Source organism: Orussus abietinus, unplaced genomic scaffold (genome assembly GCF_000612105.2).
Source record: "Orussus abietinus isolate OABI.00-Male unplaced genomic scaffold, Oabi_2.0 scaffold14, whole genome shotgun sequence".
NCBI classification, from domain to species: Eukaryota; Metazoa; Arthropoda; class Insecta; order Hymenoptera; family Orussidae; genus Orussus; species Orussus abietinus.
The window spans coordinates 1952736-1979917 of NW_019395994.1; the positions used below are offsets into that span (position 1 = coordinate 1952736).

At 47.9% G+C, this 27182-nt stretch overlaps 1 protein-coding gene across 2 annotated transcripts in view; it reads right to left on the bottom strand.

Moving 5' to 3' along the window:
- LOC105698252 (RNA-binding protein Musashi homolog Rbp6) overlaps positions 1-27182 on the bottom strand; it is a 710904-nt gene that overhangs the window by 650552 nt on the left and 33170 nt on the right. Inside the window, exons 1-2 of one of the 2 annotated variants that reach the window (XM_012422317.2) lie at positions 19939-20400; positions 18168-18208 (exon numbers count right to left, since the gene is read on the bottom strand). The exons of the other annotated variant lie outside the window; for it this stretch is intronic. Of the exons in view, the coding sequence (XP_012277740.1) occupies positions 18168-18208; positions 19939-20003 (106 nt within the window). The 5' untranslated portion in view covers positions 20004-20400. Of the gene's footprint in view, positions 1-18167; positions 18209-19938; positions 20401-27182 lie in introns of those variants that run through there. 2 annotated transcript variants of the gene reach the window in all.

Below are 27182 nucleotides of genomic sequence, written 5' to 3' on the forward strand. Positions count from 1 at the left end.
TCACCAACCTTGGACAAAGAAGTTCTTTCTCCCGCAACCCGAGCAGAAATGTCGATCCTAGCTAGAACCTCTAACTGTACACCCAGAAAAAAGTAAAGAAAAAAAAAACATTAGTCTCATTACCACTATTGTGATAGCTATAACGACAATCGCGAACAGATATCGGGACAGCAGTTGTGGTTACGTTGCTAAAATTGTAAGACGTATAATTTAATTATAGGGTGTATTGTAAGAAAGAATGGGTGCAATTACAATACGGCAGCTGTGTTTATAATTATAGAGGTGTGAACTAATCAACGGGAGTAATAGCTTGTGCATGTGATAACGTTGCGAGGGTATCCATTAACGTCGACGCTTGAAGAAAATACCGTTCGGTGATATATTTATTACCATTAGGATGGCCAGAAAGTACAATACCTGTATGGGTTATTTTACTGTCGGCCTTCGAACGACTGCTGTAAGTTTCCTAACCTCCACTCCCGAAGTTTATGCTTCACGGAATCATCCATTTAGGAGTCACGCACGGAAGTCACTCCGCGGAGTCACGAAACTGAATCGAAAAACTCAAACCCAATTCGAATACGGAAACTCAAAATTATCGAATGACCCGGCTGCCGAAATCTGTATGTAACTAATGCGTATCACGACACGAATGCTTTGCGCAATGATTAGACGTGCAACGGAAATAATCAGCAGTTCATCATTGTAGAAGACCCTAATACTGCCGAATATTTCATTGTTTTCAGTACAGTTCTTGCTTTCAAATTTTATTACCGCGATTTTCATTCTAACGCGTGTTATTGCACGTACAATTACAACATTCCACTATTCTATAAGTAAAAAATGAAAAATGCATTACGGGTCGAGGAACGGTCTTACACGCGAGCATATGTAACAGTTACAATAACAATTTTCTTGGTGTATACCTTAAATTGGTTCCGAGATCGTGTAAAGAAGGGTAACATCCACACCATCGAGGTCCTAGTTTCCCGCTTGCAAAGTGGCAGACATTTCCATTCCTTCTACTTATAGGCCTGAAGTAGACTTGATTCGTATTAAGTAGTCTTCAAGATCACAGGGCATAAAAAGTGAAATAGGACCAGCACCAATAGGCTTTGATGGCAGGGGTTAAAACTAGGGGCAACATTTCGACTCGGGAATACTCCAAAATGAATCGGAGATTATCGAGCCTTACCATATATCTCCCACGGAAATATCACGTCCCTAAAGCTAGCAGCGCCATGTCAGCATAACCGCATAGATCATACACCAAAATTTATTGCTTTCTTATTGCTTATTTATAACACAAATTTGAATTTTATTGCTCCAGCCGTTTTCAAAGAATCAGCCCTGGTGCTGCTAGGTTTAGGGACGTGAAAATATCCGCCGGCCGGCGGACAATCAAGGACCTGCTTTCCGCGCGCATATAAGATCCACCCCGAGTATTGGTGGACGCGCCCGTATTTGCCGTAGATCTCCCTTTCCCGTACCCGAATGGCCGGGCCCGCGGTCCTGGGACGCCGCTTCAGGAAAAAAGCGAGGCGGTGAAAGAAGAGCCAAGGGGAGCGCGATGCAAGGTGCTTATTATCTCGTAGCTGAAAGCGGCCAGCTTCCGTCGAAAGTGGGTGAAGGTCGCGAAAATAAACGAGGAGCCCGAACGACGGGTCGACGGGGGTGGCGGAATCGCCCAAAGAACGGCCAACCCGACACGATTGGCGGGCAAACAAACGGGCGGCGAATCGCCCCCGACGAGAGTCGTTGACCCCGCACTCGCGTTAACAAATATCGTCTGCTAACGAGGCAGCGGCGAGACCGGCGCAAAGGCTGTGTCGCAAATAAATTAGGCGCCCCTTTCGACCTAGTTGCGTAATTAAAGCCCCCTTCGCGACTCGAGAGGGATGCGAAGCGTGCTGAAGGGACGCTGCGGCAGTGCGCTCCCTGCAGCCAGGCGGGGGGTCCCGGGGGACAATCAGCTGACCGATCGTCCCGTTCTTCCTCTCGAGCCGCGCGGCGTCGAGAGTGCGTCCAGTACGCTGCGGTCCACCGGCTGAAACCGGCGACTCGCCTTCCGGCGTACTGGACCGATCCTCGATTAACGATGCACGCCACCAAAACGGGGACGACTTCGACCGCTAAATTGGAGTCGAATTCGATGGGAGTTAACCAAAACTATGTTTCTTAGTGTGGCGGTCATAGCATATATATAATAGAAGTTCTTCCTTCGACACGGGCCTTCGATAGCCCAGCGGTTACGCTCACCGCTCATCGGGTTCAAATCCCGCTCAGGAGAGATTTTTTGGTGTCTAAAGCAAGGTCTGTCTGATAGCCTTCCTGACGAGTCCACACAGGCAGACCCGGGACGAAACACAAACAGGGTACACACACCATCACACCATGCCTAAGCCCAAATTAGGATGGAGTCCCACTGGGCGCGTCGGGTATCGCACGAAGCGCGACGCGTTAACGCGGCGAGGAGGAACTGATCGGAACGGCAGAAGAAACACCCGAGGTTGATCGCAGTTCCGATTGGTATTTTCATCCCGAGACGATGATGCACCGCTCTCTGTGCGACACCCGACGCGTTCGGTGGGACTCGCTCGTACGAGGGAGACGCAACGTCGTAATGGATGGTGTTTAGCGACCCTGCAAACGTGTGTGTATACGTGCGTTTGTGCACGTCAGGACCCCCGCAACGGCTAGGTAACTTTGCTGTTGGCGTTTGTCGACACACGGGTGTAAAGAATCGGACGCTCCGCCTAGATTCTCGGCAACGGTTGACAAGGTCTCAAGTTCGCCGTTAACCTGAACATCAAGAAATGGATACTTTGCTCGGGCATTGATTCCAAACGTATCTCTTAACCGAAAGGTTACAACGAGTACTGGTTTTAAAAGTAAAATGTTGACCCGTGCACGTGTGGGAGCGATTCTCAATAGAGCAGGTCCATCCTGATTAAAAGTGCTTACAAACTGCATCGTTGCTTATTTCTATGAAAGCGACCAGTTATCGGGAATCGCGCCCATCTACATGCACGCGTCCGTTCGGTATCCGTAAGACCTGATCGACTCGGTTTGGAAATACGTTCAGAGTCTCTCTCCGCGCGAGGCCCTGGAAATTGCTGGAGTGGAGGGTGTCTTCGATGACCGAATCGGGAGATCGCTAGGACCGGCCGCGAAGTGGCGAGAAATCGTCCCCGAGGCGTGGGATAATTATCGCTAGGCATTCGTTCTTTTGGCCGGCTGCCCGGAATCTCGGGGAATTATTGTCGGACCGAGGGGATCGGTAGCTGACCATTCACGCCGCCGGCAGTAATCAGTCGTGTGGACCAGGTTTTGACAGGCGATGTCGGCAGAATGCGGTCGTCTGCTCCGAAAATTAAGGAAGCTGAGGGACGCACGGATTCGTCAGCTGTTGCCACGCGTGGTCGGCGACCTCGCGCGCTGCAGCGCCTCCCGCGATCTGGCGGTCCACGGGAATTAAGGGGGTCAGTAGGTCGTGAAATGCGTTTCAGTCGACATTAATTTAGAGGATAAGTAACAGTTGGAGGAGGTATCTACGGACGAAGCCGTTTGATTTTATGGTTCACGAGGAATTCGAGATAAAACGACTCTTTAAACGTTTGCAAGTGACGGATTAGTGGGGGCTGAGAATTTATCATTTCTTTGCAGTACACGATTCCAGGGAAACGGCAAGCTTGAAAGAAATAATATACTATTAGAAACTAGAAAAGGGTATTTAAGAATCGATGCCATGGATTCTTAACGGAAATCTTCAGTTAAACCACCGTCAACGATTAAGAATTCGCCAAGAATTCGAGATAAAACGACTCTTTAAACGTTTGCAAGTGACGGATTAGTGGGGGCTGAGAATTTATCATTTCTTTGCAGTACACGATTCCAGGGAAACGGCAAGCTTGAAAGAAATAATTAATATACTTTTAGAAACTATAAAAGGGTAGTTAAGTATCGATGGCATGGATTCTTAACGGAAATCTTCAGTCAAACCACCGTCAACGATTAAAGAATCTGAACTTGTGTCCATCAGTTCCTCGATATACTTTTCTAGATTCTAAAACCTGCCTAATTTTAACTATCACTCCCGCCAATTTAACTATTTTATCTTGAATTCTCCGAAAACACCATATAAAAGAGTTCCGTGAGCAAACATTTCCTGTACCTTTTCATTCTCTTTCAAACTCACTTTAATTAAACCTAGTTTACCCTACTAACTCCGTTAAGGGTGCCGCGCGCTAAATGTCACATATTACTGCTCCAGACGGTATTTTAATTTAAATTACCATTACATAACGAAGCAATTGGATGCAGCTACGGGCGATTTTGTCATGGCGTTTCTGCCAAACTTTGGAGAACCAGTTGAACCGGGAAGCGTGCGAACGCATCAGCTGTCATCGCGACGCGTGGTCAGCGACCTTGCGTGCTGCACCGTCTGCTGCGATACGCTGGTTTGCGGAAATTAAAACTGCCGCCTGATAGGGGCCAGTGTTAAATATTGAGTTACGTTGATACTCCATAAAACGGGAAAATGTGAAGCGGTATTTTAATTTAAATTCCCGGCATAAAACAGCTGTCCGATGCAGATATCGACGAGTCCTGGCGGCACTGCCAAACTGCTAACAATCAGATGATAAACCGCAATACACGCGAATGCTTATAGAATTGTTGGGATTGTCAAGGGGTCAGCGACCCCGGGCGATGCAGTAACCAGGACTATTCGTTGATCTGCAGCAATTAAGGCAGTCGGCCGATAAGGGTTATTGTTAAATATCGGGTGTCATTGATTGGCCGGAGAGCGGGAAGACGCGAACGACGGTTTAATTTAGATCGTCGTTATATAATAAAGCGATTGAAGGCAGCTATGGACGTATTTGTCCTGGCGTCCCTGCCAAACTTCCCAGAATTGGATGAACCGGGAAGCGTGCGAACGCATCAGCTAGCACATGACTGGCCGGCGACCTCGCACGCTACAATGGTCGGATGATCCGAAGAAGCGGAGGGAGCGCCACGTGCTATGAGCTATTATTAAAGCAAGCGTACCAGTAACTGACCAATCAAGCAGACATTAGTTGCTCGTGTGACAGGCTTCTACCAATTGACGTTGTAAAAACGCGGTAGGATGCTTGACATAGCCACCTGTTTGCTGGCAAATGGGCCGCGGAGGCGTTTGCTTCTTCTCCGGCGGCGAATATTCCGCAGATGGGGGAGCAAGGAGACACGGAAACGCATTCGCGGCCGCACGCTGCAGCGGTCCTAGGATAATTCCCGTGACTCAACTATCCAAGAAAGAAAATTAAACCGGCTATTTGCGCCTACTCCACCTTTTCCTTTCCTTGCTCTCCCTATAACTAGGAGCTGCGCATTGGATAACTTCCAAGAATACTTAGATCGGTAATATCCTTCCTATAAAACAACGGCGAAAAGATCTCGCGGAGAGACAGATGGACCAGAAATCACTCCCGTTAGTTGTCTTCCCTGTGAGTAGCTTACAAGATTCACGATAGCGCGATAAGAGAAGGAGAGACCACGTAAAATTAGGTTACTTTAGCCAATGAGGCGGCGCACGACTTGCCTTAATACCATCGCGAGATAACCGAAAAATCTCTTATTCAAATGACTCTTCCCTGATAACGAGTGGGACCCTCGCGTTGAAGATCTGACCCGGGCTCTCATCTCGGGCCGGAAAATCGCATTCTATCGCAACGTGGAGTTATTGCCGATCGTCAAATATCACAGATTTTAACTGCTTCTTCCTATCGCGACGACTTTTACTGCGGATTTCACATTAATACCGACTTTCGAAGTTCAACTATCGTGATTCCCTCGGCAGGGGGTCATTCGAGACCGGAACCTAACCCGACTCGACACCTCTACATTTTTTCCCTCCGAGTAAAATTTTACGACTGACATCTAAGACCGAAGAAAGAACTTAGAAAATTCGTATCCAATGTTCCCCGATACCCGTCCGGGAACACAACGTTGCGGTGCATGCAGTTGCAGCATGGAAATGCCGCAATTGGCCACGGTTAGTTGAGTCGTGCCGGCATTGCACATCTTATTGCTTCATTAATGGCCTGTATAAATACATCATCTTCCCGTTCACCGGGAGCAATCGCGGTCGGGTGCTGCACCAACCTGGACAGTTTCCCTAGGGATGTGCACATCGTGGCGGAGTCGCGCGAAACCTCGATCCCTCTCTATCAGAAGGCCGCGCCATTAAAACGGGCGGGTGCAATTAGGTTTAAAAATAGCGAGGAGTCGAGTAGAGTCAGTCGCGCTCGATTGCAACAGACACGACGAAGTCAGGAAAACGATGAGAGCCCGGGCTACCCACGGGGGCCTCTTTGCGTTTCTGCAATCCAGTTATCCGGCACGGCAGTAGGGTAATTACGTGAAAGCACGGCCCTGGAGGCCCCTGCGGCCGGATCGGCCCAGGGGGTTGCAGGTCGGGGGAAAAAAATCAAAGACATCGACGGACACGCCGGGGATTTACAGAGCGGGAGGAGTTTATGCGGGGGAATTGGATTAACGACGCGATATCCGCGCCAGCAACGCCGGAGCATCCTAATGACGGAACTCGCTATAGCAACGGGAAGAACGACCCAGTGAAAGAGAAGTGACAGCTTCTTCCTCAATTTCTAAGGGTCCAGAAACACTCCAGTCGGTCACCCACGAGGTTTAATCAAGGTGAAGTGGGTTAACACTATATCTACCACGATTTCGTGTATACCTATTTCGACCAAAAGGTTTTGATGAGCTGGAGGAAAATGATACCGCTAAATAAATTTAACAATGATTATACGAAGACTCAAAACGTTAATTGAGAAAAAATTATTAAACATTGAAAATAATTTCAAGTTAAAATTTTCAAGGGTGTCTTGACACCTTTGGTAGAAATAGTGTTACGCCGGAGCATCCTAATGACGGAACTCGCTATAGCAACGGGAAGAACGACCCAGTGGAAGGGAAGTGACAGCTTCTTTCTCAATTTCTAAGGGTCCAGAAACACTTGAGTCGGTCACCCACGAGGTTTAATCAAGGTGAAGTGAGTTAACACTATTTCTACCACGATTTTGTGTATACCTATTTCGACCAAAAGGTTTTGATGAGCTGGAGGAAAATGATACCGCTAAATCAATTTAACAATGATTATACGAAAACTCAAAACGTTAATTGCGGGGTAGGGTTGTCTCTAAAATCGTCCTCGAACGTACCCGGAACATATGTCAGATTTGTTTCTTTGCAGAAAAAACGTTTAATACCAAGTACCGATCAACACAAATTTATAACACATATTATACATTTTTTACACATATGCACTAAATTTATAATATGTGTTAGACATTTTATTTGAAAATATGTTATAAAGTTAGTATACCATGTCTGAATAAAACTTCCAACAAAAATGTTATAAAATTATCATATTTCTTTTAACAGTGCACTTGGCGTTGTACATAGAGGAAATTTACTGGTGGAGTTTATGTATCGGAGACGGATTAACGACACAATATCTGCGGTAGCAACGTACCAATGGCAGATCTTAATGTACTAATGGGTCCAATGGACGAACTGCAGAGGAGAACGGGTTATAGTTTGTTGTTTTATAAGTGTCAATTTTAGAGTTTCGCATCCTCTCGCGGATGATAAAAATACGTAAAAACACGTATAAAATAAATAGACTGGGAATATCCCAAAATCCCGTTCGCGATAACCTCAAAATGTAAGTGCAGGGCGAGGGAACTACGAATCGGCTCTCGGTTGGGACCGGACGTCGAACTTCCCTGCAAGGCCCAACGAGCCTTGGGGAGGTACTCGGACTTCCTCGGGGAATACATTTCTAGGCAATAAAGCGGCTTATTACTGTCGTCATTATTATTAAGCGTTCAGCTGCGGAAATCGTCCGCAGATTATCCGCAGACCCGCACGCACCGCGAGCAGGAAGACCGTGCCTATACTCGCGCCAGGCAAGAACCTGCAACCTGGAATTATCAGGGATTGTAGGTTAGGCTCGGTTCCGCTCGTGGAGAGTAGGTGGCCTCCACCTCCAGCGTATACCTCCTACGCATTGCCTTGCTTCGTATCAGCGAATCTTGACAATAATTCTCATTACCGTCGTCGCGTCTGCCCGTAACGACGTCCACCTCCGTTCTCAGGACTCATCGATTTATCTCGATTCGACCTTACCGTAACGTCGGCTGTGCCATTAATCCTGCGTTAAAAACATCCGGATCAAAACTAAATATGTTCCTAATGATATTTAAAATCTTATTAGTCGCGACTTCCGTCAACTAACGTCACTAAACGCCCCTTATATCGCGGATTCTACGTGAAAATGCATTTCTTGAATTGTCGTGAAATTTCATGAAGCAAGAAATTAGGCGTGACAAGGAAGTAAAGGGTGTCCCAAAATTAACGCAAGATTTCAATTCGCCGCCATTTTTGCAGTAAATTGTTGGCAACCCTGACAAAAGAACAATTTGACAGCTGAGAGTTTAGGGTTAGTAAAAATGGAGCGTTATACGATACAACGTATTTTCATTATTGAACAATATTTTAAAAAATTCCTGGTCGTGTACTCTCTCGTTTCGGCGATCAGAATTGGCCCCCTAGATCGTGTGATTTAACACCATTAGATTTCTTCTTATGGGGTTATTTGAAGTCAAAGGTCTATGTCAACAAGCCCACAATCACCCGTGCATTACAAAAGAGAATTAAACGCTGCATCAACGCAATCCAGCCACAATTATGCAGAAAGATCATGAAAAGTTTCGACACAAGAGTGCGTATGTGCCAGCAAAGCCGTGGAGGCCGTTTGCCCGATGTGCTATTCAATGAATACTCCTATCCTATGTACTTTATGATTCAATGAAAAAATAACAATCTAAAGATTAAAAACTGTGTTTTCTATTTAATTCAAATCTTGCGTTCATTTTGGGACATCCTTTAGATAGATATTACGATGCATTGCGTATTGGTGCAGCGGACGATACGGTGCAATCAATGACGAAGGAGAGGTGATTCCTTCGGAAGTAGGTCTCTTTGAAAGCGTCCGAGAGAACCCAAAGCCGAGGCGAAAGCTCGACGAAAGACGGCGAAGTGCTCGATGAGCCCGCTGGAGCGATCCAGAATCGGCCGAATGATCTATCGAGCGCCTCACACTTAAATATAGCGCGTTCCAATTAGCGTCCGCCGAAAATAGTCCCTTATTTGAAGAGGCGCAAAGAAGGAGCCCAAAGCCTGCAAGGCTGAAGCTCTAAGGACCTTTCAAATGACGCGAAGCTCGCCGAAGGATCTGCAGGAAGCTGCAAGCGAACGCAATGTACCGCACAGGTGCTTCTACTTCTTCTTCGAACACCTCTTTTTACCCTTACCGTGGCTCATAAATATTTTAAAAACCAGACGACCTTTCCACACAAATCCACACCGTTGAAATAAAATATCGCAACGATATAACATTTTCTTGGAAGTTCCGTTCAGACACGGCGTGCCGATTTCTCGTAACGTTTCGTTTATATTTTCTTTTGCAACGTGAAAAAATTGCAACATGACGTTATAAAATTATAAATTTCTCTAGAAATAAGATGAGATTATGAGAGAAATTTATTTATAGTGAATGAGTCCCAATTCACTTTCAACCCATCATCCCAAGTGTACGAATTTTGTGATAATGTTTAAAAGCATAACGCATACATTGACTGGCCCGAAATTATCCCACATATGAAATCCCTTTATATTCCAAGTACAATAAAACTAAATATCACCCCCATCGAAATATTGACAATTAGCAAGAAGTTTAGTCTAACCCGAAAGCTATCATTACCCGCTATCTCGATTTTATTATCGAGAGTGTTAAACCGATCTTCCGCTTCCTGTAGCCCCCCCTAATAGGTACCACGTTAAAAAGGTGTAAGGAAAGAAGAAAGCCAGAGATGATACCAGTGCCCAACAGCAAGCCTAATTGCGTTGCATCTGCGACCAGAATCGTTCGGTTGGCAGGCCCTTTGAGATTTCTGTCCACCCACGACGGCGTCTACTTAACTGTTTCCAGTTAAGTGTATTGCATTCTAATTAGCGTTCCCGAAATACAGTGGCTTATCGGAGAAGCGCGGCACAAAGTAGAAGCCCGAAGCCGGGAAGAGTGCAGCGCGAGGTGCGGCACCGGCGGCGCTAAGAGGGACCTTTAAGCGGATGGATGCGCCTTGAAAAGGAGGCGCGACCTCTCTCCTCTGCTCTCCCCTACTCTCGTTTGCTCTCCTTTACTCTCCTTTACACGCCTCCACTAGCTTCTCTACTCGACTAGGCCAAAGGAGGCGAAGTGGGGGCGAGGAAATGACTTATGTAACGCCGGCAAATAACGCTAATGAGCCTACTCCGCCTTCGCTCTTCTTTCCTAGAGTCGTTCGTGCGCTTCGTTCCGGTGCGTTCCGTTCGAGGAACCCGAGATGACTCGGACTCGGACTACTGGGAACAGAAACGACTATTGCACTCCTACTGGAACTCCTCTGACGGAGATCGATGCGCGTCCCACGTACGGAACCGGGCCGAACAATCATGGACTAAATTGCGCGCCCGGTGCGCCGCGGTTCAAACACTCGTTAGGCTTTTAATTGCGGCATTATGTCGCGGTTAATGGCCCCGGATTTTGATATCGCTTCTTTCTCCTCCAGCCCTTTCTTTCCGGGGAATCGCCGCATTCGATCGTTCGCATCCGATAACTCGCCGCGTCGCTCGCGGAATCGCCGGTTGATTTGAGCGATTGTTTAACAAAACCGCGACGGGATTTTATTACAATGCGATACTGATTAAGTGCGCGATAAACGCGGCATGGTCTCGAACAATGATGGGCTAAATTGCGCGCTCGATCTACGAATTTAACTACTCGTTACTCTTTTAATGGCGGCGTTATATCGTGCGATTAAAACCCGCTTAACGACCCGGTGCTCCGGCCCCGTGCTCGGCCATTTTTTATTTAATTATCCAATACTTCGCAGCGACCAACAGTTACCGAAACTGTTACGCGATTCGGGGTATTGTTTAACAAAATCGCAAAGGCGCGATTCCGTTGGCGCGCCGCGACGCCGGGCGGGAGGCCCTCGTCTTGGAAATGAATTTCTCCACTTCGCTGGCGCGATTTGCATAAGCGGATCGCGATAAGGCCTTAACTTTAAAATGTGCACTGTGCGTTTACAACTAAGTCTTCCGGTTGTTTACCTAACGGCAGAGCCGATTTAAATATCCTTTTGTCAAAATGCAGTTTTCCAACAAGCACGTATCTATGTGTTTTGCGATTTATTTTATTGATCACCTCAACTTTCTATCTCAAATTATCATGTAACAGTAGGCTCGTTTTGATACATATAACTGTAATTGTGGACAATATTAAAAAACTCACAAAACATGAATCGAATATGAGCTTTATTATTTATAGCTCGTGCATGGTTGTCTAATGGATTTTATCGTTTAAAACACAGATGTCCCCGACAAGAATTTATTTATTTCAGAATATAGCGTAGAACATGAAATATCTAAAAACCCCCCATGTGTTCCAGCTGTAACTAGAATTCAGTCAATTTTTATGTAATACTCTTTTATGCAAACGCCATTTGCAGCTGCACCAACTTGCGGCGTTTCGTAAGAAGAAATTATAAAATATGTCAATGTGGCATCCAAAATTAATGGTTTCCATAAATAAAATTATGAAATAAACATTGATCACATTTCATTTATTAAAACTCTGTCCATAACATGCTATCACCTCTAGATAACTGCATCAATCGATTTACATGTTATTATGTGCATTTGAAAAAATTGATCGAGAAATCATATTCTTTTAAGCTCAACGTTAGACGTCTAATCTTGTTGTTATATTACTATGATATAAAATGCATAATGGAAGATGAAATATATGCTTTGGCAAAAGAATATATTTAAATTGACCCATCTTGCAGCGGTGGAATCCGTGCATCATCGTTGCCGTGCATGTACGAGTGCACTCAGAATTTATATCACCGAGGAGAGTGCATTACGTGTGTATTAACGCGCACAACAATCACTACTAAATCCACAGTGAGTGATAATAACAGCGGTACTTACGATACTGACAATTACGATACACGGTGAATTATTACGTGCTATAAGTGACGATAATTGTATCTAGCACATTCCTTACAGCACAACCGAAGCGTCGCGATGGAATAGGAACAACAAATTTATCGCCAAGTAATTTACCATTTTCCATCGCAAGTAACGAATAATTTACGGTGAGGCGATGCAACGCGGTTAAACACACCGCGTAATCCCATTCTCATTCATAAAATGGCATATTCATCTTTGTGAGTCATCCTTTAAGTCCCATTGCTGATTCGGCTCATAGGAAAAATACAGATCATACGTCCATCTTGAGCTGATATCTTGACGCATAACCCAGTTTCCCGAGTTTAATAAAAACCGGCCAGATAAACGATAGTTCACTTGTCCAGAAACTCTCTTTATATTATCGCCATTATCAGCATAAATGACTGTAGATAGGTCAGCGCAAACACGGTCAGAAATAAGTTCACTTACTGGCGCACAGTATGTTCCTAACTTTCATGACTCCGAGATGTTATCGGCTCTACTTCGCCGCATTTATCATTATCCTGAATGAAAGATAGAAAGATAAAGGTAATAAGTGTGAAGTAAGAGCTTAATATCAATTGTGGTCTTGACAGGAGTGTTGAAATACAAGCTCCGCAATTGAAACGTAACGATATTCGCTCGCGCATGACGAATAGGAATTAAGTCACATTTTTATCTCTGTAATTGCTGAAAATAAATATCCGCGGCACCGATACGAGTTTCAGTTTTGTATTTCGGAATTGTATCAATACCGAAGTTCAATATGTTGAAATCAAATATGGATAATATTGTTAACCCCGACGCGTTTTTGGTAGATAATTTGCCTTACCGATTTTGACATTATAATATCTCGGAATTTTATTTTCAAACCGGTTTTATTTTATACGCTTGTTATAGTACCTCCAACAAGAAAGACAACACATTATTTTTAAAAAAGTCTGCTTCTTGTTTCAGAAAGCACTCCTCGGGACGAAAAACTTGTATTTACCATTTTAATCGTTAATTTAAAGATATAGATACAACAATTACAAGGGGCATTTCTTCCTTCTATAAATCGTAAAAAATTATCGCCATATCTAAAACAAACGCAAATCGGAAACTAACAGATATTATTTAGGATAATGTAGAGAGACAAGGATTAAATTTTAATTAAAAAATATTTTTAGTTGACGAGATATAGCCGTAATCTCCTTTAATTACAATAAATAGTGCATGTAGTTATCAGACATGCGCAATTTTGCAGCAAGCAGTATACAGATATACACTCCTATATTAACAAAATTCTTCAATTCGATCATTCTAAGGCAGAATGCCCAAATCTTTTTAGAGAAAGTTACTACTGTCGCCTCAAATGATAAAATTAGAGCAAAAATCATCCAATGTGGAAATTAAAAACCAAAGGCCGCGTAAGATAACATAATAATAACAATACGTGAGCATAATAAAAATTCAATTCCAGCTACCGAACAACAATAGTTGTTCAAACAATTTAACTGAAATGGTAAGATATCAGCGAAATCATTACCAATATCAAAAACACCAACTTGCTATTTGTTGTCTCGAAAGCTCTTCTAAAATCGCTGAATTTTGTATAAATCACCTAATCAGGACACTTTGGTCCGAGATACGAATCAAGGTATCCACTCCTGGTTCTCTAAATCAATCCGACGCCTTTCCCGAAAGCTTATCTAAAATTGCATTTACCACTTCCCACGACCAAAACGAAGTCTAAATCAGCGAAACCAAATCACGTTCGCTCTCTTAACACATCTGGCTCCCAGCATACATAAAATCTCGTACACGAGTGCATTTTCCGGTCCAGACGGGTGCGACCGGAGTATTTCTCTCAGTGCGTGCCGCCAAACGGGCCGATAGGAGTGCAGCGACGGAGTTAAGCGGCAGCTGCACCGATAGGCAGAAAGTCTGGCGATACCGTGCACATCGCCTCTCGCGGCTCCACATTATGCCCCGTGGATCTATGAAGAAACGGATGGAGCATAAAGTGCAATTCCAGACGAGGGGAGTGAACCTGGAGACGGGAGGAGAGGAGATGCAGCGGCCATCTTACGTTGCTACACCCGCAGTTTCGTATTCATGAATGGAGGCAACCAACACTACGTACGGCGCTTTTTAAGTACGAAAAAGCGCGTGCTAAAAGATCCAAAGATCGTGACATTGCGTTAATATTGGTAACACCCACCGTGTACTTCAAACTGATTTTATATCAGTTTAACCCATAAACGAAAAACCTCGAGACGGGACGAGAGGAGACGCAGCGGCCATCTTACGTTGCTACACCCGCAGTATCGTGTTCATGAATGGAGGCAACCAACACTACGTACGGCGCTTTTTAAGTACGAAAAAGCGCGTGCTAAAAGATCCAAAGATCGTGACATTGCGTTGTATATTGTTATTAACGATATAACAAATATTGGTAACACCCACCGTGTACTTCAAACTGATTTTATATCCGTTTAAGCCATAAACGGAAATTGGGTCACTTGGATCCAGCGTCATCACATCGTGTATACAAGAGATGTAAACCTCTTTCTTTAAAAAAAAAGAAAATAAACAGAATCACGTCTTTTTTTTCTTGCAAAATCTTATTAATTGCAACTACCTCCGTGAGAATTTATAAAGTACTGGACTGTAGATGCAGCGGCAAATTTGTGATATTATGGCATTGGGTCGAAAAGAACCAATTTCCTTTAACAACGAGCTGTGTGGCAACGAAATAAAATTAATAAAATGTAAGGGGGTATTATAGTAATTAATCGTACGAACTTGGAGAGAAACCGGAATGCCGTGTAAGGCCGAATCTGTGAGACCACGTGTCTGTAGTTATAGATTAAGGGTTAAAACGGACGAAATCGCTGACAACGAAAGATGGCCACCCCTATTCTTTAAGGCGACATGAAAGGGTCATTCTATGTATAAAATGGAATAAATAAATGAAATTTTCTTATTAAAAATGAAATCTCATGACTATCACGTTCTTTCTTAGGGCCTCCATAATCACATTGCGAAATTTCCAACGATTCGGTGCATATAGTTTGAGGAAAAGTTTTATCAATATTTTCACGTTTTGATACATATAGAACTAAATATATTCCTGGTTCCATCCTGGAATAAATAAATGAAATTTTCGTATTAAAAATGAAATCTCATGACCATCACGTTCTTTCCTAGGGCCTCCATAATCACAACGCGAAATATCCAACGATTCGGTGCATACAATTTGAGGAAAAATTTTATCAATATTTTCACGTTTTGATACATTAAGAACTAAATATATATATTTGGCGCAAAACTATCCTGAGTTTCTTAATAACCCTTTCATGTCACTTTAAAGAATTCCCCTTACGCCTTGAACATCACCCGCGCAGTCATATTTGAAATCCGTTCCTTCATAGATCCATGGCATGCCCGGGAGCGATACCCTTCATCCGTTTCTTTATAGATCCATGGTAGACCTAGTAGCGATGTCCTCTAACCCTTTCTCCATAGATCCATGGTGTATCCGGCAGTGCGTCCTCGTTTAATCGCCGGGCGCGAAAAGATAGGCCCATTGCATAACCGAGGCGCACCCGAGAAAAGAAACTTTTTCTCTTCGGGGGGACCTCGTTACGCACTCGCTATCGATTCTCACTATCGCCGCGTGCCCCTCCCCTCAATATCCCCACGTATCCCCCCTCCCTTTCCACCATATCAGAAATGCGCGCGATAAAGCGAGCGCGCGCTCCGAAATGCCTCGGGAGCACGGCATGCCGCCACACATACATAATGCATGGTCCAAGGCCTGGACTGCGTTACGATGGGATTACGATTACCGTGACGCGATACCTGTCAAACTGTCAACCTGCCAGCCCGCCAATCTACTTAGATAAGGCTCGTGTTAACATTCGTCAGGCGGATCCACCCGAGTACTTTCAATGGCGCGCGCGAATGACTCCGCGGTCTCACGTGAAGAAAGGGTATGACTTGGTACGTGAAACTGCCTAATGCATGGAGAATTAATATTGGGTTACCAATGATTCATTTTAACCCTTTGAGTGCTGTCGACGCATATGTGCGTCCGATGTTTGGTCGAATATCCCTAGCACGCCCTGACGAAATTCGCCCATACGCCGAAAGTACTTAGCACCCAAAGGGTGCTAAGGTTAATTAGATTCCGTTTGTGTGTGCATATGTCCTGGATGAGAACGTTACATTTGTTGGGATCGAGGGTGACTTTAAGGTGATGTGTAAGTGGCGTCGAAGAGGTTTCGTTTATAAATCTTTTCTCCCAACTCGGTTTACCGAATAGTTTGAAATTTTACAACGCGAATAGGGAGACTATAAGGAAGGTCCTGAAACTCATGAAATTTCAGTTCTTTTCTAAATTGTTTATAGGTATTTTAAAATATGGTTTATAAAAAATGAAATTTCACGAGTCTAAGGACCTATCTTAGAGTATTCATATTCACGTTTTAAAGTATGAAACGATTTGAGACACCCAATTCGTATAAAAGTTTTATGAACAATTGAGCTTTTCGATGCCACTTTCACGTCCCCTTAAGTGTCATACCGATGATTTATACTATTATAAGATCATCCTGTATCGGAAATTTTCTCATTTTTGACATTTTCTATGTTCCATGGGGAAAGCTGTTCGATATGGAACACTGATATATCGTGGGAAATGTTCAAGTGTCAATGCATGCGATTGATTCGTTCCAACTATATTTCGTTGATTGCCCGAAATCCGGATTTCTACGTCAATACAGTATTTTAGGGAATTACCGTTGATGCTCTTTGAAATGCATTCGGTTTCATGCGTTTACAACTTTTCCCTTGCGCTGATATCGAGTGCAAGGTCAGTATGGGGTAGGAAGTGCGTACCCGCTTTATAATAATTCCGGCTTACGTGCCTCGCTAATCCGAGATAATTAAAGTCTCACTGGAATGCGAGATTTGTTATTTTTCAAAGCATATTCAGTAGTATGGAATTTTCCCAAAGGCGGCATCTAAATATCATAACATTTTCCCGGCATGAATTATATCCAACAAGATTTCTCGCCGTTTAATACAGTGTACACGGTATTACGGTATTTCCTTGCACACGCTAAAACCATGTTGAGCTAATTTCAAATTCGCTGCGGCTTGTACAAATCTCCGATATCAGAATTCGCCGACACTGCCCTAACGTGACTATCACGAATCGGATTCTAAAACGAAACGTTTATAATATCCGGACAATTGTTCACAACTATCGTAATGTGCGCGCGTCCACTGTACCGACGTGCTTAAGAAGCATTAATTTCCCGCACGGTTCCCGTTGGTATTTCAAGCTCTGTTTACAAAACGCTGACCTAGGCACTGCGAATCATTTCGTTCCTATGATAACAAAAGATTGGAAAACATTCCGCAGGCCTTCCGCGACCAAGCAAGCCTACACATAATTCAGACTTTCTGGATTTAGATCCGGACTTACCTTACGCTGACATAAGTACGATTACGATATTGAATCCCATCAATTCCGAAGCGAAATAATCGGAATATCTGGAAAATTGTTCCCAGCTATCCTAACCTCCTTGCGGTAACGTGCCTACTGTGCACTAATTACCCGCCCAGTTTTCGTTCATACTTCCAGCTTTGCTTACACAGCACGGACCCCAGCACCAGGAATCGTTTTGTTGGTACGATAGAAAAGAGAAAAAAAAAATAATTCAGGACATCCCTGCAGGCCTTCCGCGAACAAGCAGGCCTACAAGTGCACGGGTAGTCCAGACTCCGTCCAATCATCCGGATCGAAAACTTCCCTTACGCTAAGTACCGGCTTTTCGGTCGCGAATGTTTCCGTCCGCGGAGCGGAAAGTATCCGGACGTCCGGGGGGGCTTTTCGCGAATTGGCAGTCCGGTAGTATCCGCGGTGTCTGCGAAACAAAGCATCTCCAGGAGGCATCCGGCAAACTTGCCGGGAATTTTTCGCGGCTATCGCGCACGTACGGCGCAATTTACGCGCCGTTTGAGTAATGAGAAATGAGTTTTGCTCTTACCTGGACTGGTCTGCCAAGACAGACCGCCGATGAACATTTTCCTGGAAACAGAAAGACGATCCGTCAGCGGGTCTCAAGTTCCGGCGTCCCCGGCGAGGAGGAGCGGCTTGCCGGAAGCGCGCGGAAGAAGCAGAAGCGTGGAGGGGGGCACTTCCGGCCATCCCCCGCGCAGCAAGAGGACTCCGGCTCTCGGGGGTAGGTGTCACCACACATCAACCAACAAACTCAACTCCCGTCGCAATTTTACGGCAGACGCGCGGCCCTCGGACCTCGACCCTCGACCCCCGCTTCATCCCCTGCGGCCTCCTCGGGCGCAGGGACGCGTTCTCCAAAATGGCCGGCTCCGCACTCGGCGTTTCCGCTTTTGCCGCCGCCACTCGACGCACGTTCAACGAATTCTCCCGTTTCCCGATGCCCGGAACGCGAAGGGGTATACTTCCACGACGGCGAATCCTAATCCCCCTCGAGGTACCTCCTGGACGACCGATTCGAGAAGCCACGTGGCCTCGAGGGAGACCAGATCTCGACCTTCTAAAAATCCCGATTCGGTAGCCAGAGAGCTTCGCTAAGACCATGGGAAAATTCTCTGCAGATTTTCCTCGCCCTCCTTTTCCTCCGCTCGACGAGACCGGGGTAGATCGCCGTACGAGATTCGAGTGGAGACGATGCTCCGGCATGTACGGAGAAAGTTCACATTCCCTCTATCTGACCTTACATCGTACACGTAAACGAGACCTCTGTACAGGGTTAGCGTCCTGTTAACAACCTCCTTAGAAGATTAGATCGACCGGCGAACGCCCCCGTCCCCGCGCTAACGGCAGACCGGTCCCCTCCTCGACCGCCTTTTCCCAACATTGATAACCCAGGCGCCGGTCGCGTAACGATTACCTCCCAGTCGCGGCGCGTCAACTTCGTCCACGAGCGACACCCCAGGAAACGAAAGACCCCCGGCCAAGAAGCACCCCCGAGGACAGAAACTCCAAAGACCCCAACGTGACCCGATTCGAATCCCTGAAGAAACCGGGTCCGCGTCTCTCGCGTTCCCCTAATCGGGTCGTTGCCCGACAGACGGCACCCTCGCCTCGAATCTCCTCTTCGTCGGCGACCTACGGCATGATCGCGATCGTGGAAGCATCCGCGGGTGGGTCCATAAATGAAGAGCGTTTCCCGCCAAGGCGGCATGACCGAGGCAGGTTCGGAGGGAAGTCGGCATCCGCGGTTCCGTCGCCTCTCCCCACGCGAAGTCCGCGGCCTAACCCCTCCCAGGCCGAGTCACGTGGTGCCCCGCGAAGACGCATCCGCGACGGAGGGGGGGCTCCGGGCGGGCGGCCACGTGACAAGGGCCAGCTCCCCGCGGGCCATCGCCATACTTTTTTCCGGCCGCGAATCGACCCGTCGGACCCGCGGCAGCGCCGCGCCGCCCCCTCCCCGGGCTTGCGCCCTGGCGGGCCACCCTCGGGGCGGTCACGTGAGCCGGCGGCGGCAAATTCGAGCGGCCGCGACCGGGACGACTCGCGCGCGAACACCACGCGCTCGGCCCGGCCGACCCGGCGAGCGGCGCGCGCGGCCGGCCCGGTAACTCGGGGAATCACTTGCGAGAGAGGCGCCACCTGGCGGCGATTTCCGCGCGACTTCGGGGGCGAGCACTACCGTCAGGTGCGCGGGGGCGGGGGCGGAGGGCCGGGAGGGGGTGGTCGGTCGGCGGCGCGCGATGCGGACGTCTCCTGCGGTCCTCGTGGCGCGGGCGGACCGATCCCTCGGCGATGCGTACCCTGGGTCGTTGGGCACCTCGGCGGGCGAGCCGCTGGCCACGATCTCCGGGGTCTGGGGCTCCATGGCGAGGCGCGCGCAAGGCTCCTGCTCGTCGGTGCTAGCTCAAGGCCGTCGATGGGGCGAGGGGGGGCGGCGGAGCGGCGGTGGGTCCCGACTCGGCTCGTGCTCGTCGTCGGCTCCCAAGATCCTGGGACCGCTCTTCGGCTCGCAACGTGTTTACCTCCCTTCGGGCTCGCGTTCCCTCGCTCCCGTCGGTCCGTCTCTCGGTGTTTTCCTCTCTCTCTCGCTCTCGCTCTCGCTCCCTCTGCCTGGCCGCTCACGGAGTCGCGACGAGATACGCGGGCGACTTCCCCTACTACCGACTACTAAAAACTAAGAGGTGAGTTACGTGGCTGCGCGGTACGGCGACTGATGACGGGCGGCGGCCGGTACTCGGACGTGCGACGCGCTCTGCGAGAGGTTCGACGCGACACTGCGCTCTCGGCGCGGGGCGGGGGGCGCGGCGGGTGGGGGCCGTGGGGGCTGCCGTGTCGGCGGCGCCGGGGGTGGGGGCGCCGCGCCGCGCAAGCGCGCCAGCCGCTCCCAGGGAGGGGGGCGAGCCGGACCGCCTCCGGTCGCGGCCTGCTCGCCTGCTCGCCGGCTCGCCGAGCCGACGACCGACCGCCAAGCCGCGGCCGGCCACCCGATCGCGGGCGCCTACTTCCCGAGTAGGGCCGGGACTCCCGCCCGAGGGGGCTCCGGAGATACCTCCTGGACGCGGCGCGGAAACCGTGCCGAGATCCCGGGACCCCTACGTCCCCGTGTCGACGAAAACGGGATCCAAGGACTCGCGGGAAACCCACGAAATTCAGATCCAATCCGTCCCAACTACTAACCCTAGGTTTGACGAACATTTCTTGAACGTCCGTATATCGAATCGACGGGCGAACGAAAACCCGCGTCCTCTTCGAACGTCGATTTAGTTGAATTGCAACCAACTTAATCGTTGAATTTTACCTTATGGATTCAGGTGCGCGATATTATATGTACAATCGCTCGAGGCAGGTAACGTTAACATTTTACTGGGGAGAAGAGTAGGAACGGTTTCCGTAATTCCGCCAGTGAAATTTCAAACCCGTCAAATTGACGATTACCGCTGTACTTATTTATATTACGGCAAAATTGCAACAAATCACTCGGAGTACCTATGAGGAACGATTAAGCGGTGCATGTCCATTTTTACTTGGAACTTTTAAAGCCGCGATCCGGCCCCCGAAAACCGGAGCCGCGTTGCGACCGGGCGCTCGATCAATCGGGAAGCGCGCGAAGGATTACGGCGCCGCGTTCTTAGGCGCCCCTCGCCGGGCGCGGGCCGGCGCGGCAGTGGATTCCGCGTTGCCGCGCCGCCGGCGCTGGCTGCTCTCCCGATGCCGGCGAGGCGGTCTCGCGAATCCCTCTCGGCGCCCCTCCAGCGGCGGCGGAGCGGACCGCTCGCGCGGCCTAATCCCCTGTTCGGGTCGCGGCGGCGAATCCGGCCGATAGCCGCGGGAGCGGCTCGGCTCGGCTCGGCCGGCCCGGCCGCGGTCTCACGACCCCGAGACCCCGCGCACGCACGTGCTACCACCACTCGGGCCGCGACCGCGGCCGCGGCCGGGTCGGCCGCGCCTCCGCCAGGGCGGGCGCGATCCGGCGGGGCGCGTCGCGCGTTAGCGGGGAATTATCGGCCTCGCCGAGCCCCGGTCATCGGGCACCCTGTTTGCATTGCGAATTCACGACGCGCGGTAATGCCCCCGTTGCCGGGCCGCGCGTAATGGGGAAAATCGAATCGCCGCCCGAGAATCGGCCGATCGCGTGCACCGAACGGCGTGATCGACCGATCGGCCCGATTCTCGCGGATCGGCCGCCGCCGGCGACGCGGATCCCCTCTCGCGGGTGCAAGCCCCGGTGATTCGGTCACGAGGGATTAACCTCCGGGCCCTCGCGTTAAGGTGATGCGAAAGTGACGTCAGAGGTCTCGTTTACGAGGTTTTTCCCTAACCCGGGGGTGAGTCCTTTCGGACTTAACGACGCGAATGTCGAGGCTAGGAGGAAGGTCCTGACCTCCGTGAAGTTTCATTTTGTTTTTGCGGATATTTTCAATGTTTGTTATAAAACTTGAAATTTCATGAGGGTCAGGACCTTCCTTATAGCCTTCCGATTCACGTGGTGATATTGAAACGATTCCGTGCATTCAATTCGGAGAAAAGTTTCGTGAACTACTGACCCCTAAGATGCTACTTTCACATCCCTTTAAGGGGTTATACTACTTTGAAATTTTCAAAAAATCAAACAAATTTTTACGCGTTTATACTTTAAACGCGTATTTTTTTAAAACTGCATTTTAAAAATCGCTGGGCACTCTAGCTCCGCCAATTTTCAATCAATCGTCTTAATTCTTTTTTTATTTTATTCGTGATATGTTTATCTAGCTAAATACGTATGGTTTTTTCAATGTATTGATATTCGCGTTTTTTATGCAACATTAATTAACGAAATTCAGGGCAAAATACGTATCTTTCCTTTCAAATCGATGCCATTTTGTGAAAAATGCATATTTTTTAAAACGGGTACGTATTTCGCTAGCTTTTGGGCTACAGAAACTAATTCTTTTTCGTTCATTGATCTAGCTTAAACCTGGACTGAGTTATCGTGCCCACCGGACGATCATCGATTTTCGCAGCGCTCCGGTAAATCGCCTTTCAAACCGCTATTTTTGTAAATAAAAAAAAATACAAAAAAAAATATTTTGTTGTTTAATAGTAGTATAATACCTTACTGTACTGTAATTTGGTTAAAAACGTTTTAATTCTTAAAAAAAAAATTCTTGAAAAACCGTAATTTTTGGGTGGGTCAAAGTGGTGTAACCCCTTAAAGCCCGACGAACGACTGCCGACGTCCCTAGCGAACGTCTAGTTACCAAATCGACTCGCCGATCGTGCTTGGGACGTGTACAGGGTGAATTTGTTTGGATATCTGGGACACCGAAAAGACACGGAGGAGTCGACAAAGTTACTCCCCCAGTTTTGAGCTGGACCGCTGTAATAGCGATCGTATGATTTACAAGGTCTCTCTGTAGGAATTCTAGCTATTTAGCGGATATTAAATGTCCATTATGCAGATGCGAAGAGTAACGAGACGCGGCGCTCGGTTGAGGCCTATGAACTTGTCTGACGCGTGACTCTTGATTCTGGAATTCATTGATTAACCCCCTGTTGCATGATGTTGCCGTCCGGCAACAAATCACGTATCTTTGTAACGTTCATGTATCGTCATATGGGAATAAACCCTAAAGAATAAACGATACGTTAGCAAGCCAAACTGAAGAAATTTCATTATAGTGTAGATAGTTTGTAAGCAAAACTCTACTACGCAGATATTTCCCCCCTAAAAGAGATTAGAAAACCACGTCTGTCGATATTCTACCGTATTTGTTGTTACAGATCACGTAATGCAAATAAAATACGTTTTACGCAGCCCTTCCCAATGCAAAGTTTGACTGAAGAACTCGCTCGTTGAAAACGTCCTCTACGCGCATTATATGCGCAATTGTCCTAGTTCCTTGTCGGGTTAATTCGTCCTGCCCGCTGGAGAAGCATTCCCCGTGGACGAGTTAACTCGTCGTCCCCGGTTAACCCTTTCGTTACCTTGGACGAGATATCTCGCGACCCAATACTGGCCGATTAACGCTTTTGACGAGATATCTCGCGACCCGATACTGGCCGATTAACGCTTTTGACGAGATATCTCGCGACCCGATACTAGCCGATCGACGCTTTTGACGAGACATCTCGCGATCCGATAGATAGATCCGATAGATTATCGTCAAAAGCGTTAATCCGCTACTACCGGGTCGCGAGATATCTCGTCAAAAGCGATGATCGGCTACTACCGGGTCGCGAGATATCTCGTCAAAAGCGTTGATCGGCCAGTATCGGGTCGCGAGATATCTCGTCAAAAGCGTTAATCGGCCAGTATCGGGTCGCGAGATATCTCGTCAAAAGCGTTAATCGGCCAGTATTGAGTCGCGAGATATCTCGTCAAAAGCGTTAATCGGCCAGTATCGGGTCGCGAGATATCTCGTTCAAGGTAACGAAAGGGTTAAAGGGTTAAAGCCGTACACCAATAAGGACATAAGTAGAGATAGAACCTTCCCAATACGTTACAACGAGGTAACGGGAGGTACTCGAAAGTGGAACTCCGGTCGACGTGGAAAATACTTGAATCCGCTTCCGCGGGAGAAGCGCGACCCGCGATGCATGACCCGGAGAAGTCGAGATAGGTAATGGCCTGTGTGTCGCGAAGCTTCTCGCGAAACGCAGCCCCGACACTCGGAAATTACCCCAGGCCGCCATATCGGGTATTCCGCGGGTGTCGCGAATCGTATAGGAGGACGCCTCGCCCCCGGGTCGTCGGTGAGCGCGTCGCAGTCACGTCCGGGTTCCTGATGACGGCCTCCAAGGAGCCGGGGCCCTGCCAATCACCGTTCAGGGATTTCCGCGACCCCGAAGTGGCGACCGGACGACCCGGCCGAGACGCCGGGTCGCCGGGACGTCGGCCGTCCCTGCGGCCACCCCGTGGCGTCCTTACCTCCGGTCCGGCGCTAAATTATAGCGCCCCGAGTACCGGGAACATTTGCATAATTCGCGCGAGTCACGTTGAGAAGGCACGTGGGGTGTGCGTCACGTAGACGTCCACGTTGCCGCCCCCCGCCGCCCCCTCGGACGCCGTGTGCGTGGCCAGAAATTAGATCCCCGATGGCGGCCCGTCCTTTGAGGCGCCCCACACCTCCTAACCTTACTTCTGACCCGTTTCATGATTTTTCGGGATTCTCGAGTTTTCACCGTCCGCCGTTTGGACGGACTTTCCGTCGCGGGACGCTTCCTGGGGGGCGGTGGTTAACGTGGTCGTATACAGGCACGCGTCGTGGCGTTGCGTTGGAATCGCGCTTCTTGCGACGATTATTGGAATGGCATGAAATTATGATATGGTGACTGTGTCATTTCTAATCGATGCGCGGCTCCTGGAAGTGGAGGCGCTCGATGTGGAATTCTATGTTTTTCTAAATTAAAGGATAATATCAGATGCTATTAATTAGTCTTAATTATTCTCTCGTGAATTACCCTTGAGCGATCGTTACGGGTTCTTTTAGGCTGTTGTTATTTATTATTTTTATTATTTTTATTCCCCTTCAAATGGCAATTATTGACTGAGGTAATAACGCATCAGCGCGAATGAAAGCATGTACACAAATTGCGTTGAGACCAAAACATGAAGAGTAATATCAATACTAAATATCTATTAGAAAAAGTGTTTCACTTTCCAAATCAGCCCCTTTCGATGTATTTGAAGCTACACGTCTTATCATGCCGTAAGAAGCTTCATATGAAAGATTTTTTATTTGAAAAAGGGATGCGTTTGTATTTCTTAACGACGTAATATTGACAAAAAAAAAGATATGGGATTAATGGCGACACGTGGAGATAGGTAGATGTTATGTCGTAATGGGGATGCCGAAATATTGGCACATTTCAGTCAATATCGTGGACATTTTATAGAAATGGATAGTACGGGTAGTAGTCTACTAGCAAAGTCTTCATTCATCAATTGAGGCTCACCCGGGTGATAGTAAAGCATAATGCCGCTCTTCCTCGAGTCGTAAATGGATGAGTAAATGGTGTTCGCGTAGGAAATACATTTAGGGTGTGTCTCGATCGAGCGTCGTAAACTCGCGTCGTCTTCCGCATGTGCATTGTTACACTCGGCGAGAAGTTTATTGGCAGTTTTGGCACGATTTTATCGCAATCCTTCTTCAGGCTGTACTTGTTGCCCCGCACGAATAGTTGTCCGAGACCGTTGATGCACCCTTGCCACGAATTCCCAAGATTTTGGCCAACCAACGCTGCCCATCTCCGAAATAAATGGAATGCATGAAAATGGTTATTTATCTTCCACCTTGGATGCGGAATATACGTCCGAAATGGCAATCGGCTGCCGAAAAATCGGAACACGGGTCTTTTTGGTGGACCACGGCGCGAAGGCATCGATGGGACAGTTTTGGCCCTAACTCGCGGAGGTCTAATCCCGCGACCAATTACCAGACAACGAGTACGCTTCGTAGGATATCGAATCACGACGAAGCTTTGTTCTCGATGCGCAAATGCTGCAGGCAGTTTGTACATAGAGCGAGTGGAAGCTCTCAATCAGACGTCGAGTTGGTCCGCGTCGCGCGGACGAAATCCATCTATCAACTCAATTAACTAATTGCCTCTCGGCCAGCACCCCGCGTTCAGCGCGAAGCGCCCCTCTGTGGGCTTGCGATCGGTAACGCCCGAAATATGTAACGACAAGAGTTACCAGCCACTATTTTACACGTCCCGCGGCCGAAAGGGGCTCTGCCCCTGCGGCGGACGTCCGCAAAAAGCAAAAAGGACCGAAGCCGGGAAATTTTGTTCCGGTGCGAATTTGCCAGACGCTGCTTTCGCACATTCCGCGGTCGCGGGACCTTCGCCACCGCAGCGGCCGCTGGGTCGTATAAGACCACCGACGGCACGTTTTTGCAAAAAGCTCGAGTTACCAGAATTGCGGGATTTTACATCGGCGGGAATTTTCCGCCTGCTACCTGCGCATATCCTGTGGTTACGGTGCCTTTGCCTCCGCAACGGCCGCTGCGTCGCAAAAGACCGTGTCACCTTTCTTGCAAAAAGTCAAAATGACCAGAATTGCGGAATTCCATAAAGACGCAAATTTCCGTACCGCTGCTTATGCCCGAGCTCGGAGAAAATTCGGTGCTGCGTTACGAAGGACTATGCCTTCCTTTTTTTTTTGCAAAAGAGTCAAAACTACGACAATCGCAACATTGTACTTCTGCGGGAATTTGCCGGCCATTTTAGTACATTCCACGGTCGCAAGAACTTTGACATTGCAACAGCCGGTGAATCGTAAAAAGGCGTGCCGCATTTTGTCGTACGAAAGTAAAAATCACCGCAATCGCGACATCGTGTCCCAGCTCACATTCGTTGGCCATTTTTTTACGCATTCGGTGGGCGCAAGAACTTCGCCCATGGAACGGTCACTGCTTCCTTTCGCAATAAAATGACAATTACCAAAATCGTGGCATTGTATACATCAATTCGAATTTCCCGGCATTTATTTCCGTACATCCCGCAGTCGCATTACTTCCGCTATCGCAACTATTACCGCGTCGCGAAAGGCCGTGCCACGTGT